Here is a 16,262-nt window from a genome sequence, read left to right on the forward strand (position 1 = left end):
TAGATGCACCAATCTCACAAGGCACGTTTGCGAAATGACTACTCTAAAGTAGAAACATCTCGTTTGATATGGAGGGCACAGCAGAGGAGCCCTTCTCGCAGGCTTCCTGACGTGGTTGCAGATGGGATGTCTTGTGAGATGAAATTGTTTCCTGAAGTTGTCAGATTGCTGCGCTGCTCCGTTTTCATATGGGACTGTGATGTTCGCTTCTGGATCTTCTGCTGACAGCCCCACCCTTTTCTACCCATTTCAGACCCTTTCAAAAAGTGGACGATAAGGGGTTTTATTTAATGTTTTTCCTTTTGTCTCATTTTCCAATCTGCAGCCCCATTTGTCACTGTCATCTGTGTGTAAGGCTGAGTGAGTGCAGTCTCACTCTGGCAGGCAGGTTTGCGTTTACCACAGATGATGATGTTGACTGTGTTGATGGTTTGCATGAAGTAAATTAATATGTGCAGCCTCCTTCAACCCAGTCCAACTCAATCCTGGAAGCACTTTTGTATTGGAAATGTACGGGACTGGACTGTTTTCATGCAAGACCAGAAACGTTTCTTTGTAAGTTGTCTTTGCACACATTTTATAACCAGTTGAAATTTCTGTTGAAGTTTTTGTGGCTTTTTTCGTGTTTTCACCAACTTGTTAGCGCAGTTATTTCTTATGTCTGCTTGATTTTATTCCACTGACAAAATTACCATGAAGAGTTTAGGAATTAGTTCACATGCAACAATATTTACGGTCCTGGTCATTTCTCTGGTTGCTAGCTACTTACATTTAGATGATGAAATGTTCTTCAAAGGGAAGAAAGTTCAACTGCATAAAAACACTTTTCAGTTATTTTTTACAATTTGCAGATAACAAAAATGAAAAAAAAAAAACATGCAGTAAAGGTTTTGCCCCACCGACTTTGGCAGATTTCAAAGCTTATAAAGTGTTTATAGCTCATCTTTATGAAGACATATGAGTCTAAACATTTTCCCCCTATCGATTTTGCATGGGTCGCTCTTTTAGAGTCTGAGCACTGATTTCCCTTTATGCTGTAGTAGACCATGGCAAAACCCTCAGCTTATACCTCCTGCGGTACTTGAAACCTTTGATTGGGATCATTCTGTTGCCAAACCACGCTCTGTTTTATCGTCAGTATTTTTTATTGAATCCTTTCCTCTTCCGTATCAGTGATGCGTCGGACTGCAGCACAAGCCTGAAGCCCAGTCGATCGATAGCCCGGCTCTACAATTAGAGACGTGTCCCTTTCTTGACATTTTGCCATTTTTGATCTGTAGGCTTTCTTACTGTGGCAAAAAATATATTATTTTGAACAAATTCTGGATTTTTCTTCTTGGGCACCTAGGTGTTAAATATTTACTGGCAAAAAAATAATTTTTGCAGAGTGGCCCCCATATTCAGTAACAGTTTCAGTTGCTGAATAGTTACTATGATAGTGAACTAAAAAGCATCAAAGAAAATGATTGTTTTAGTGATCAAAAGCCTTGGACTGCTGAATGTTGGATAACATTTTGGAACTAATGACTGTTTTGCTTTTTCTGGTCATGACTGTTAGCCTTTTCAGTGCCTGTGTTTTTGTGCAGGAAGGCTTCTTATGAAATGCCACTCAATAAGAGAAACCATTCATACCTGCACATTTTTTCCTGGGATGGTATTATTCACAGTTGACCTGCTAACATTCATTTATTTTCACAAGCCAGTGCTGAATATTTAGTTGATCTTTAGCTTTTTTAGATGGGAAATATGAATTTAATAGCTGCCATTTTATTTGAGCTTTAGCATATGAACGTGCTGCCCTAAAAAAGGAGCTGCAGAACCTACGACCAGTCGGGACGGATGTTGGCAAATAAAATGACAACCTAATTGTTTGTTGAAATAGCAGAAAATGTCCTCCTGCTTAACTGTCATGGCTTTGATCGACTGGTTTGCATCATTCAAAGCACAACTGTATTTCCAAGTCACTCAAAGGTAGTCAATGAAAGCTTTATGAAGTGTGGTATGACCTTTTGCCATTACAGTTTGAAAACTTAGAAAGCACTCCTCCCAGGGCACCTGACACTCACTCACACATTGTGTTTATGCAACAACCTCCATGCAGTAGATCTGGACAATGTGTTTTTCTTCAGAAACCCTCTGCGGAGGTTATTATTATAATGCTGGAAGACGCTCAGGTCAAAAATGCCCTAACTGGTTGTTCTATACTTACATTTTTCATGTTGAAATCCCAAAGTGTTTTGTGTTTTAGTGGGAAGGTGAAGTGAGAGAGCTATCTGGATCTCCAAACTGACAGTTTTTACAAGCACACAGTAAAAGAAGGGATAAAAGCTAGTCTAGCAAAGAACCTCACAACTGTGTTTCCCCATTAAAATAGCTTTCACAACGAGAATTATAACGTCTAGATCAGTGTATTTTTTATTACATAAAATTTACCAAAGTAGGTTGCAAGCAGTGTAATGGCTGAACTAGGCTGGCACTTTCGCTGCAGTTTTCCTAAACAATAGGCATAGCTAATGGAAATTATTGCTACATAGCAGGAATAGCACAAAAGAAGTAGTTTGAGCAGGAAATATACAACAATGGGACTGCAAAGTTTCAGCTTATATTTTACTTTTAAGCAGTTTTTGAAATTTTATGTCACATCTGCAGTGATTGTACTTTCTTGGATTTGTTCAGTCATATCGAAGCCTGTGGAAACAAGTCACCTGCTGACTCTGTGCTGCTGCTCTTCCTGTGTGACTCGTCCAGCATTACAATTCACAAAAATCAAGATATGCACAACTGGTCGAAACTACACAGATCTCTCCTCTCCTGTAGGTCTGGTGCTGTGATACAAGTCTCGATGCCAGATGTTCATTAAGCCCAAAATGGCTAGACAGATATCATGTTTATCATCTTCTAGTTTCTGCTTGAATGCAACATGCATCTATAATTGATAAAGTCAGTGTTTGAATGAGGACACACGAACTTCGTATGGCATGGTGTCTGCTGACATTTGTCTGTACATAGTCATCTCCAAGCTTTGATGCACCAGGTGAAGCTTTCTTATCTTTTTGTAAAGTCGCTCCCCGCTTGGACAGCTGAGCTTCTGTTGCAGCTTTTCTCAGTTTTTATTCACAACTGCTTAAGTAACAGAACTACCCAGGTTTATTCACTCCTTAACAGCTGAACTCTAGCAATGTATATTTGGAAGGTATTCACTCAAAATACACGGTAGAATAAGGAAGAAGAAACTAATAAAGTGAACATGAGTCAAACTAAACAAGCTCGTGCCCAGTACTCAGGGATCCTTGCATTTCCTCGGAAAATCTAGACTGTTAATGTGTGCCAGATTGCTCCAAAGCTAGTTTACAGTTACTGTACAAGGCTTTTAGTATTTGAATGTTCCATCAAATCGTCCAACAAAAATTTTATGGAGTAGAATTTGACCTATATTTCATACATATTTTAGGTTTGCATTAACATCACTCATCCTAGTCTAAACATAACTAAATATATTCAAATGCGATCAGTAGAATTTAATAATTTCAGTAACTTGTTAAGTGGTAATTTACTGGAAATTATAATGACATTTAATTTCTACTAGCAACAATGTAATGGACATATTTTATCTTGTGCGGGTTGGCAACATAATCCAGTCTAAATTTTCTAAAATATAGAAGCGTTTGTGAATTACATGCTACAACGGTTTGCCATAATCCTGCTGCGGTGTGTGGAGCAGACTCGAGTCACTGACTCTCAGTAGCAACAACCTGACTCCAGGTAGCAGCTGCAGCGGTTCTGCTCCATAGCGCTGCAGCTGCAGACATCCACACGTAAATGGGATGGAGGGGATTTTTCTTCCGCTTGTAGAGTTTAGTCATTCACAATCATCACGTTTTGACCTGTATTGGAATGTTTATTATGTGAAGTGCCTTGAGACGACTCGTCGTGATTTGGCGCTATATAAATAAACTTGAATGAATTGAAGTTTTTTTCTGAACTCCACTTGATCATGATTCATGGGCATGCTACGTGCTAACTTAGCATTGCTAATCTGCCCAAGTTTAACTCTTGATCCCAAACTTTGGACCATTTACGTACAATGTTTTCTGTCTTTGCTGGTTTCTCTATTTTCCTCCACTGCACTTAGATTACCACATAGTGCGCCAGTAAAATGGTTTCAGACTGTGGTGCGCACATTTAACGAAGCTTTGAATTAGTAAAAAATGAATCAAGGAATTTAATTATTCGAACCATCCAAATAATTCGATAATTTGTTTCATCCCTAGGTGTATGACTCTGATATGAAGCACACTGCTTCTTACTGTCTTACTGAGAATGCAGTGTGCTCCGCCAATCAGAAGCTCCCTCTATAGGTAGGCGTGAACTTCAGCTGGCCAGTCAGTCGGTAGTGGGTGTGCTGTGTTTGCATCACACCATGCTGACCACTGGGAAGTAGTTCTGAAAAAATCCAGTCAGCTGAGCATGGAAAATGCACAAATTACTCAGATGTGAACACAGTTACCCAATCAAAGCCAGGCCAGGCTGACCCAGATGTGAAAGCCCTATTTGTTGAAAATGTGTATCTTAGTGATGCGGGAAGGAAAGCAAATATGTATCCATCTTTTCTAAACTAAGGACTGTAGTGTTGGAGAGCTACATTTGAAAGGACAAGTGAAGGGTTTTCCTTCTGACTTTTCTTCTATTATGGTCACATTTATGCAAGTGTGACTGAACACCAGGGCACTGCTTTTCCTGTCTAGAGCCTGCTAAATCTCCCTGAAGACTTTTGCAGTCTAATGAGACCATGGCTGCTGATTGTTGGTGCAAGGTCTGAGGAGTCGAGGTATTTTTAAAACTTTAAAATTTACATCACCCGGCCTTTCCCGTCGACAAATGCGAACACGCCATCGTCTTAACAAGGTTATTTAGCTCTGAGACGATGGTAAAAAGCATGAAGGTCAAAAATTCCTTGTTTAGAGCTTTCCAAAACAAAAATGTTATAATGAATGTTTTCATCTTTTACATAGCACTCACTGGAGACAACTTAACATTTTACTAAAATTACTAATCCAGTAAGAGAATGTTCCCAGGTCATGTCTGAGCTTCTGCACGCCTCCGTGGCTTTCTGTGCTACCTGATAACCCTGATGATGTGTATTCTGTAAAGGACTGTGAAAAGGTAGAGAAATGGGGTCATAGAGGAGGTGGTGACAGAGAAGCTTCTGTGTATTGAATACTCTGAGGGGGGGGGGGGGGGTGAATAGTGTCTTCTCCTATTTGTCAGTATATCGTGCAATAGTGTCTTCTCCTATTTTGCTGCCACCCTTTTATGCACAAAAGTAATAATAAAGCAAGAAAACTGGATTCTAACCTAAAGTGAATGTTCGGCAGCGTATGTGCTTACGACATTCAGAAAACCTCAAACTTAGTTTAAATCCTTTTTGAAATTGGACATTTTTACACATTTTTTTCATTTTAGCTGAATTTTAACAAATATAACACCATACCACACTACAAAATACAGGGGATTTTACTTTTTCTTTGAAACAAATTATTCAGCTATATAGAAGTGAGCCAGCAATCCATTTTTATGTCCATGGCCATCAGTTAAAAAGACTCCCATCAGAATAAAATGCTCGTTGTGTGAATGAAAGTCATTTTCCTGGCAGCTTTGTTAAAGAATTCCCTTCTGAACCTTCAATTTACTGAATGTCAGCCAGTTTTTTTCTCACACATCGACACAATTTTACAGTTTGTCCTTTATTGTCCCATGTGAATTTGAGCATGCACTAGCAGACATACAGCATACTGAATGTGGTGTCATCGAATGTGACCTTTCAACAGAAATTTTAATGATAGGAAATCTCATGACAAATTGTCTAAAATAATGTTGATCAGAATTCTGGTGAACCCGTCTGAATAATTTATCTCTTTAGTTTGTGAGAACACAAGCCTCATCCAAATTCTAGTCACGCTAAACTGATATAATTTTATCTTATAGAGTAATTTTTCTGTAATTCTATTCAAACGACAGAATATGCATTAACACATGCACGGTGAAAGCCCTGGTTTTGAGATTTAAATCAGTAACTTTGTGATTTATTTCTAAATACCTAAACTGAAATGTACAATTTAAACTTTATAAGAGTCATGCCAAGAAGGGGCATGGTCACGTTGTAGTGGGAGCATACCGTGGACATTTAGTGTGTGCCGAGTGCATGGGAAAGCATCTCAGGGATGGCGAAATAGCAGGGAAACCCCTGTTTTGCACCAAGAGCGTAGCCATATTAGAGCTGGACATTGATTCAGATTTCAAGAATCTATTCAATTCCGATTCTCAAGTGTTAGATTAGATTATCATGATCCGATCCTATTCAATCTGTTCCATTTGGATTTTGATATGGGTCAGTGCTATTAAAGCGTTTTAATTTAGCTGTTACCTTAATTATATGCCCATATATCAACGGTGAAACACTGGGTGAGTAACAGTTCACAGAGGAAACTGTATTAACCCTTTCTGACCATCTGGACGTCTCCTTCCAATTTTAGCTGTACAAAGGGCAAACTATGTTAAACAATGAAATGGAGTTTTGGACTTATGAATCAATTCAATTTGATTATTGGAATTTTCATAAGAATCATTTCAGCATCTATTCGATTTTATCAACACAGCACTAAGCTGTATTGTTATTGTCTTCACACCAAAGAACATGCTCCATTTTTGCCAACATCCAGCCACATTTCAGCAGGTTGTGAGTAATGGAGAGCTTAGCGAAGTCACAATTTTGTGTGAAGGATTCAGAAAGACAAACTGAATGAAGCTTATAACCTCTGTGATCATTATAGTTAACCTTAAAAGAAAAAAATATCGAAAAGGACTTGAAAACAAATGAAAATAACATCCGTTTGTACATACTAAGAAGACACTTGTGTTGAATTTAAAAGGACAGATGCAATAAAGGCCTTTAATCTGACTAAATGATTCCCCATGCAAATATTATGCATTTACACCACGCACATTAACCACCGTATTGCTTTGGTAAAACCGTTTGTAACAGCCGTTCGTCTGTGAGAATAGATTTAGACACAGTAAGAAGGACACAGCAGGAAAGTGTTATCCTGAGATCTGGTCCTGAGCCATCAGTTTTCATGTTTACAGTGGAGGAGTGCCAACTGATCACCCACCAGTCTTCACACGCTATCATGGCTGGACTGGAAATAGTCCAGATAATAGAAACATCTACTGACGTAGTGGGATCAATGACTCTAAAGTATTACCATTTTTGTTGTGTGTTATATAGTATAGATCATTTAACTTCTCTACAGGTGCACATACTTTAGTCAAACACTTAGTGACATTTGCACATGGTTTTAGTTGGTCTTAAAAGAGCAACAAGAGTCATAAAAGCTGTTAGTTTTAAAAGACGAAATTAGTCAATATTTAAATTATACACAAAGAAGTCTTAAGTAGACCTGATTGGAACGTCTTAAAAAAGCACTGATTCTGAGACTGAATGGAAAATTCAGTTCAATTCAAAAATACTTTATTAATCCCAGAGGGAAATTAGAGTTTCAGTACACACAATTCTGAGATCAGACATACATACACAGACACATGACAAGAATTGGTGACTGTGGTCATTCGAAACCCGAGTTGCGGCACCGTAATAGATCAAGAGCGTTTATATGAGGATAGAGTCAGGGGGAGGGGAAAAAAAGCACTTCAGAGTTACCCTCCACAGAGAGGGCAGCTTTGCTATGCATCACAACACCTCAGACAGATATGCACACAAACTTCAGACATTAAACAACATGAGTGTCCACTAGGTGGGGAGGTAGGGTTGGGACCCTCCTCACTTCAGTGTGTGCAGCCGCATGGGGCAGCACTCATCACCTCCGTTTGGACAGGGGAGGGAGATAATGGGTTAGAGAGCACAGTGACTCCTAGATACGTTTCCTTGGCCTTCACAGGTCACAGTCCCGCCCAGGCTGGGATAGGGAGAAAGAGTTTCCATAGCGATGACCGCATTCCACATTTCTTCTGAGGGGGGAGTTATCACTTCAGCCTCACAGGCTCCAAGGGCAGATTCAGATAAAAATTGTTTTGGGGACAGAGAAAATTTCCTCTCTGCCTTAGTGTTCTGTTGGTCTACAACCCCTCTAGATCCAATAATCGCGTAATTAATCAATCCCAATTCGTGCTGATCTGTCCACTCGCTCCTTGATGGTATCCACCCTTTGTGCCAGAGCCCGAATCTCAGCCAAAGTTCCAAGCTTACGACTCATCTTGACAGTTATGAGTTTGTGCGTTCACAGCACGATGCATTCATCCCAGAGCTCCGGGATTGAGCCAATATTCGTCGAACGCTCGTTAATTTTCCGGTAAGCCAGGTAACCACTCAGGCCTAACAGCAGGAATCCCGACACCAAAACGACAAATATCCAGACGTCTTCAGAATCCTCTACAGACAATTGAGAGAGGCAGATCAGGTTCCACTGTTTCCAGGAGTCCATGATATTCCCAGCTGACTCAGTCCCAGAGGGGCATCCGGGAGCCCCTTCTCCCATTCTCATCGTTGAAAATTTTTTGTTAATCGCGTTGAGAGACCAACTGACCAGATCCATTTTTAATAATTTCCAGTTTCCAGAAAAAATGCAGAAAGCGCCATGCACAGACAGGACAAAGAGCCTTGGGATAAGGAGGGAGGGAGAGGAGAAAAAAGCGTCTGTACTCTCCAAGAGCCGGAAGAAGTTCTGTTAGCTGCAGGACCCTTCTCTGTCTGATCCTTTGTCTTTATGCCTCAAAACAAATGGAAGAAAATATTCTTTCCTGTTGTGATCTTACCAAAAACCCGACTGCCTTGTAAGGCATCTCGTGTACCTGTTGGAGGTGGAAGGGCTGAGTTTTACTTTGTGCACAAAGACTTTAGTAATCCAGGAACAGATGGACTTAAGGTCTGTACTCCCAGTCAAACAGGAACACAACAGTTATTTTTGCTCATGCCTCAGACTCACACAAAGGCAGGTCATTCGGGTGCAGTTTTCAAAAAGAAGGCAGGAATCAGTTTCTCTGCAAAACATGCTGCAATGTGTAGCACCCAAACGTTCATAAATGAAACAATCTAATCCCAGAGAGGAAAACAGAAGAGGTATATAACTTAACACGGAGCACTGCAGCCCTGTCAAGGTTGAACTCAAGGTAAAAGTGGAGCTTGCTTTTTAAAGGCTGAAACAAATGTTAGAAATGAGGGGAAGAGGGTGCATGCTGGCAGTGTTGTGTTTTGAGAGCTGTCAGCATAGCAGTGTTTGGAAAATGGAGGATCTATTTGACAGGAGAACTGAATGACAGGCCCTCGGGTTTTAGTCTTCTGCCACTGCATGAGCTGGGTCTGTTGAGGCTCTGAGGACACTTTAATACAACATATCTAGTTGTTTCTCAGTTCCAATTCTGACACTTTGTCTGATGAGGTGGTTGTGAAGAGCACATTTTTTCACTAAACAACACAGCTGATGGTTTCATCATCTATCATTGGGGTAGACTGAACGCTTGCTTCATTGTACCACCAACATTTCATGTGGGTGTGGTGATGAAGTACTTTTTAGAACCACCAAGGTTATGGGTACATTTTAGACCATCTACTATCGGTAGCATAAAACCTTCGAAAGGTATTTTCAATGTCTTGTCGAACCAAGTTCTATCGCCATTGCCAAGAGTCTTTTAAAGACTTGGGTCTCATTTCGTCTTCTTCCACCTACCTGGATCTGGGTCGTGGGGGCAGCATCCCAACTAGGGAGTTCCAGACCATCCTTTCCCCGACCACCTCCACCAGCTCCTCCGGCAGGAGCCCAAGGCGTTCCTGGGCCAGTTCAGAGATATGTTGTCTCCAACGTGTCCTGGGTCGACCAAGGGGGCCTTCTGCCAGCAGGACATGCCTGAAACACCTCCCTTGGGAGGCGTACAGGAGGCATCCTAACAGGATGCCCAAACCACCTCAACTGATTCCCCTCGTTATATAGGAGCAGCGTCTCTACGAGTCTCTCTCAAATGTCCGAGCTCCTCACCCTATCCCCCGCGGAGAAAATTAATTTTGGCCGCTTGTATCCGCGATTTTGTTCTTTCGGTCGTTACCCAAAGCTCGTGACCATAGGTGAGGGCTGGGCGGTAGATCGACTGGTAAATGGAGAGCCTTGCTTTCCAGCTCAGCTCCTTCTTCACCACAACAGACCGGTTCAGCGTCCGCATCACTGCAGACACTGCCCCAATCGGCCTGTTGATCTCCTGCTCCCTCCTTCCCTCACTCATGAACAAGACCCCGAGATACTTGAACTACTCCACTTGAGGCAGGAACTCTCTCCAGACCCGGAGTTGGTATGCCATCCTTTTCCGGTCCATTTTCCATTGTTTTGTCAGAATTATGTTTAGGAATATTTTAATAGTTACCATATCAATCGCTGCCATTCCCAAGCCAGCTGGTGGTTCCCCGATCCAACAGCTGGACCAACTTTAGAAGTCCTGGTAGTCGTTGAGCTTTTTTGGGCACCCTGAAGTCTTCTTCACAAAAATTACCGTAATTTCCAGACTATAGAGCGCACCCCTATATAAGCCGCACCAAAAAAAAAAAAAAAGGTTTTCTACACACACGCAGCACTCAAATACAAGCCGTGGTGCAGCAGCCACATGCAGGTCTCCGGCGCACAGCGCATGTATGGCCATAACATAAGATAATTAGACAAAAAGACGCTACAAGGAGGTTTTTCGTTGTTGTTTTAATTCAACGAAACGAATTTTAAACACAGATGAACGTGCCTGCAAGTTTAGAAAACAGCACTGATAGCATTCATATTTCTGGATGGTTATAAAATAAAAACAGAACTGACACTTATTACCGGTAATTTGCATGCATGTTTAGAAGAAAAGAACAGCGCTGACACAGCATTAATAAGCCCTGGATGATTAGAAAATAAGAACTGCACAGAAAACATGCCTGGTTAGTAAATAAAACACACTTGCCTACCAGAAAAAGTCATTCGCTCTCATCTTCCTCTTGCGCACTAAAGCCATTAAAGTCTTCTTCAGTGTCGGAGTTGAACAGCCTCAGAAGAGCTTCGTCACATAACTTTTCTGTGGTTTTGTCAGTGTCGCTGTCCGTGTTGCTGTCATCATCCCCGGGTGAAGCTGGCTTGAATGATTTCTTCCCGCTGCCGTCTCCAGCGCCAAACCATGGATTCATTCATGCCAAGCTTACGTGCGGCAGCACTGTTTCCCTCCTTTACTGCCAGATCAATGGCCTTCAACTTAAATGCGGCAACATATGAACTCATAGTATTTACCATGATGAGGGGGTATGGATTTGAAAAAGATTCTTTGTCGTGCTGGCTGCTTGCATGTGCTAAATTAAAATGAGCACTTTCTTCGATTTCCACTTTTGACTTCCACCTGTTTCACTTTCTGCTAAAGCGCCCCCTGGCAAGTGAAGGAAAATCTTCAGTAAAGCCGCACCTCATTATAAGCTGCATGGTTCAAGCGTGGGAAAAAATGTAGCGGCTTATAGTCCGGAAAATATGGTATATCTGTTTTTTTATTCCTGATATCTCAATTTTGCTAACAACATGTGAAGTCTTCTGTTGAGAGAAATGAAGTCTGTGCATGTTTATATCAGGCGGTTGTAGCAGAAGAAGGCCTTTGCAAATAGTTATTTATCTAAAAATTCTTCACTGCATCCTGGAGTTTATGCAAACTGCCATGGCTCTCCTGTACTGCACTTTGGTTAGCTGCCATACTATTTTTAAATGTGCTCTATAAATAAACTGGTCTGGTTTGGTATGGTGATAACAAAGGCAGAAAACCAGTGATGCACCAATATGAAATTTTGGGCCCGATACCGATATCCGATTTTAAGATAATTGTTATGGCCGATAACCGATATACTGACATTAATGCTTCTAAAATCAGCAGATTTTGTATAAAATTAAAATTATTAAAGCTGAATTTACATTATTATGTAAACAACACACTCATTTACAGTTCTGAGATGATTTCATTCACTGTCACATGACTAAACAATTACACCTCACCCCCCACCCCCTGAAACAGGCAAACAAATAGAGACGAGATGGAAAAAATAATGGTTGTTAATATCGGCCCGGTTTTATTTATCAAACCAATACAGATATGTTAAAAAAATGACTAACATCGGCCGATACAGATATTGATGCAGATATATTGTCCATCCCTATAGAAAACTTTGTGGTACTTATCTTTGTAGTCATTCTTAAAACATCCGGCTACAGCTGGGCTTTAGTCTTGTAAAATCTTCTCAAGCTCATTCCAAAGGTCCCCTTCAGCTTGATATTATCTCTGCTATCAGGAAACAAAATACTCTCAATTTCTTTTTGACATGGAGTCAAACAGTTGTAGTTAAATATCTTTAAAAATAAATAATGTATAACAGGAGTTAATCATTTATGACGTTACTGCTCAGGTGTGCTGTTGGGAAAATAGAAATTTTGAATGACAAGTAGAACTTTGTTTTTGTTCCAGCAACCACTTGGAGAAGAGCCTTCAGCTTCTGATGGACAGAGTGGATGACCTGAACCAAGAAATTGTCAAATATAACACCTACAGCCGCAACCTGAGTAAGCAGCAGCAGCAGAAGCACCAGGTAACTCCTGCACACACGCACATTGCTTTCAGGAAGCAAAGTGCCCACACCACCCACACAACGAGCCAGCAGGAGGAGCAGGCATATCAGCTCACCAGCATGCATGTATAGACTCTCTCTCTCTCTCTCTCTCTCTCTCTCTCTCTCTCTCTCTCTCTCTCTCTCTCTCTCTCTCTCTCTCTCTCTCTCACTCTCTCTCTCTCTCACTCTCACTCTCACTCTCACTCTCACTCTCACTCTCACTCACGCGCACGGAAACAGAAGCACCTACAGCTCCAAACGTGGATACAACCAGTCATACCCACAGTCACAGCAGGTGAGGAACAGCGACACCAGGAAGCACAAGTGTACCTACACACATCCAGTGAAACATCTGGGCTTGAGCATTTACATGCAATAGAGCAACAACCTCTGTCAACAGTCATTAAATATCACTCTGTAATAAAAAATAAACATGTTGATCTTCCCACTAGAATGTAAGGAAAAAGACACCCCCCCCCCTTTTTTTTTTTATAAAAACATCAAATGTTTGTGATCGTGTGGTAAAAATGGGACAAGTTCAGAAATGTTAAGTCATGCCGCACAAAGACTCTCCAGACAGAAACATGGCTGCCTATCTGGTCATTGAGTAGAAGCTGCACTACTGTTGAATTCCCAAATTAGAAAAAGATGAGAAAGATAATTTTTTTTTTTTTACTGAGACGGGTATATTTTAACAAGCTAGACCAGAAACATAATGACATTTGAAATCCTCCATGGTTTCTCACCGAATGTTTTCAACTACTGAGTCTTATTACTGATACATGTTGAGCTTTTAAATTGGTTCCTTATAAGCAGCCTGTCACAATCTGTGGCTCACTTGTTAGACTGAATTTATAGAAAATGGTCAAAGAAAACAGTTTAATAAATAACATATCATAGCACAGTCAAAGTGATTTTCAAAGAGCTGAAAATTTACTAAAATTGCACACGGTGATCAGTAAAAAGTGTGAGGTGATCTGTATGCTACACGGAAACACAACCTAGCACAAAACGGCAGTGATGTTGAACATTTCCTCAGACTCTGTACCAGGAAATGGCTGACCCGGGAAAAAAAACTTTTATGTCATTGTCCGTGGACACTTTTTGGTGCTGATCAGTGACATCACTCTCTGCTGAAACAGTCGCGACATGCTGACGTTTGTGCAAAGTCCAGAAAGGGCTGAATTTGTGTGGAGACACAACGGCTGAGAGGCCACCCTCCAAGAAATTTCCCAGAACTCCTTCAGTGGAAAAACGGCTGTCTGAAGAAAATATTGAGAGAGCTTTGTAACTTTGGATTTAGTGATCAAGACCACTTTAATGTACTACAAGATGGCCAGGTCAGTTGGAAATAAAGAAATGAAGGTGGTTTAAATGTGTTGAATATTACTAAATCTACTGCCAGCCCACTCACAGACTCTGATGTGAACTCTAATAGATGTTTACTTAAAGAAAACTTTGGTTTATTTCAGTAAAACCAACAGGAACATGACTGTTTTTATTAAATGGGTTCAATGAAAGTTTTGTCACCTGCATTTAATAGGTTTACTTATCTCAAGTGCCGTGCTTTGTATTGAGAGCAAACATATTTCTTGAATATTGATCCAACAAGATATTTAGAAGGTAAAACTCACACATGGTTAACAGCAAGAAGAGCCGATGCACATGAAATGTGCTGTGAGTCCTTAAAGCTGATGAGTAGGTGTAGCCACATCACAGCTCGTTTAGAAGCAGATGCCGCATCACATCCTAAAACCAAAATAAAGTGACAAGTGCACTAGAAGGCAGCAGCTTCTCCAGGATGCAAACCGTCTACATTCACTGATCACCATCTGCAAATACAACCTCTGCATCACAAACATCTTGCAGCGGATGGAAACACAAGCGTCACAGTTTTGTGCACACGTTATACAGGAAAATGGAAGAATAGCAGCTCGATGTGACTCACTGATGTGCACACAAAAACTCCTACATTAAAAAGTCTACATTATTCAGTCATTAATCCAAGCAAATGGAAGTGAGAAAGCGCCCATGTTATTAATGCTGATCGAGGCTGAGTCATCATCATCATCATGTGGTCCAACAGCAGCTAAGAGTCCCAGTCGGCTCCAGTCACTCAGAAGAAAACACGCATCCACGACCCAACTCCATACCAACACAAATGCATATGCTTCATCCCAGGCCATTCACCCACACATTTACACCATTATGATCCATCATCCCCCATGTATTCACCTCCTCATCATCACAGCCTACAAATCTCCCCCCCCCCCCCCCCCCCCCCACACACACACACACACACACACACACGGCACAGAAACCTTTTTCCTACAGTGAGCCTTTTTTCGTGTTTCACACGATTCCCCATTATGAACCAATAAAGCACAGAGAAAAAGAAAGTGAGCTTCTATTAAACCTTTCAGACATCAACAGTGCGTGGCCCTTGTAATCTCGTGCTATTGACCCTGCTGCTTCCAGGACAAATGGAACCTTATTAATCATCATAGAAAGTTGCAAAAAGGCATTGTGCTGAGCGGGCTCCATTTTTCTTCCACAGCCCCCTGAATCTGGTAAATCTCAGATCCCCTGCCACAATTTGCAGTCGCGCTAGTCTCTGTTAAAGGAAGTGTATGTCTCACTCCTCTGATTCAGTCTCAGCTAAAGGAAACTCGCAGCACTGAATCGAGGGAGCACAAATTATACCTAATGAAAGAAATCAGCAGCAATTAACAAATAACAATATTGTTACTGAGTCAGGTTAGGGTTTGTCTCTGTATATAAAGGAAACATGAAAGGGGAGTCAAATCAGCTGTTGGAAACATTGCCAGAAGAGTTGAAATTTATATGATTAGCATGTTGAAAGGAAGGTAGGAAACAGAGGAAGTAAAAACTAGGCTCAGATACCGATCTGAGCCATTTAGGATTAGGAATATTCCAAAGCCACGTCTCAGTCCAAAACTTGAGTTATTTGACTTTACAAATTTATAGAAGCAATGAACCTTTTCAAGAAGGAAAACCAAAGTGGACAGAATTTAATTGCTTTAAAGACTCATTTATTAGAATAATTAAAAATCATCTTTTCACCCACTTGACCAACAATTCAATACTGTGTCGCCAAATGGACTCCATAAAATAATAATCTTCTCTGTAATTCAATCTGGATGGTAATTGTTGTCTGAACACATCCATCGTCTGCAGTGACTATAGCTCACAATACGATTAAAGGCTTTATTATGATTGGGTGCATTACCTGACCAGATTAGACCATTACGTAGTACACTAACTTCATTTGGTCTTGGTCCAGCTTTGATATTTCGTCAGGTCTGGCTCTATAACAAGTCTGTGGAGGCCATCACAGCAAAGCCGCCGTCCCACAGCGTGCTGCACGCCGCTTCCAGCAACGCATTGTGGTGATGCTGCTCAGCAGCAGGCACTGAAAAAAAAATCCACGCTTGTGAAGGTGGAGGTTTGAGAATAAAAACGACAAAATACAGGAAGCCCTGGCTGCAGGCTGCAAGAGAACTGCTGGGACGCGATTGCTTTTCGTCAAGACGTCAACATCAAACACGAAGCATAAAACGCACAGGAGGCAAGA

General features: G+C 41.1%; 1 protein-coding gene across 1 annotated transcript in view; it reads left to right on the forward strand.

Annotated features, from left to right (window-relative positions):
- LOC139070039 (eukaryotic translation initiation factor 3 subunit H-like) overlaps positions 1 to 16,262 on the forward strand; it is an 82,171-nt gene that overhangs the window by 64,313 nt on the left and 1,596 nt on the right. The window contains exon 6 of the mRNA XM_070551615.1: positions 12,526 to 12,646. Coding sequence (XP_070407716.1) covers positions 12,526 to 12,646 — 121 coding nt within the window. The remainder of the gene's footprint in view (positions 1 to 12,525; positions 12,647 to 16,262) is intronic.

Source organism: Nothobranchius furzeri, chromosome 5, assembly GCF_043380555.1.
Source record: "Nothobranchius furzeri strain GRZ-AD chromosome 5, NfurGRZ-RIMD1, whole genome shotgun sequence".
Taxonomy (NCBI): domain Eukaryota; kingdom Metazoa; phylum Chordata; class Actinopteri; order Cyprinodontiformes; family Nothobranchiidae; genus Nothobranchius; species Nothobranchius furzeri.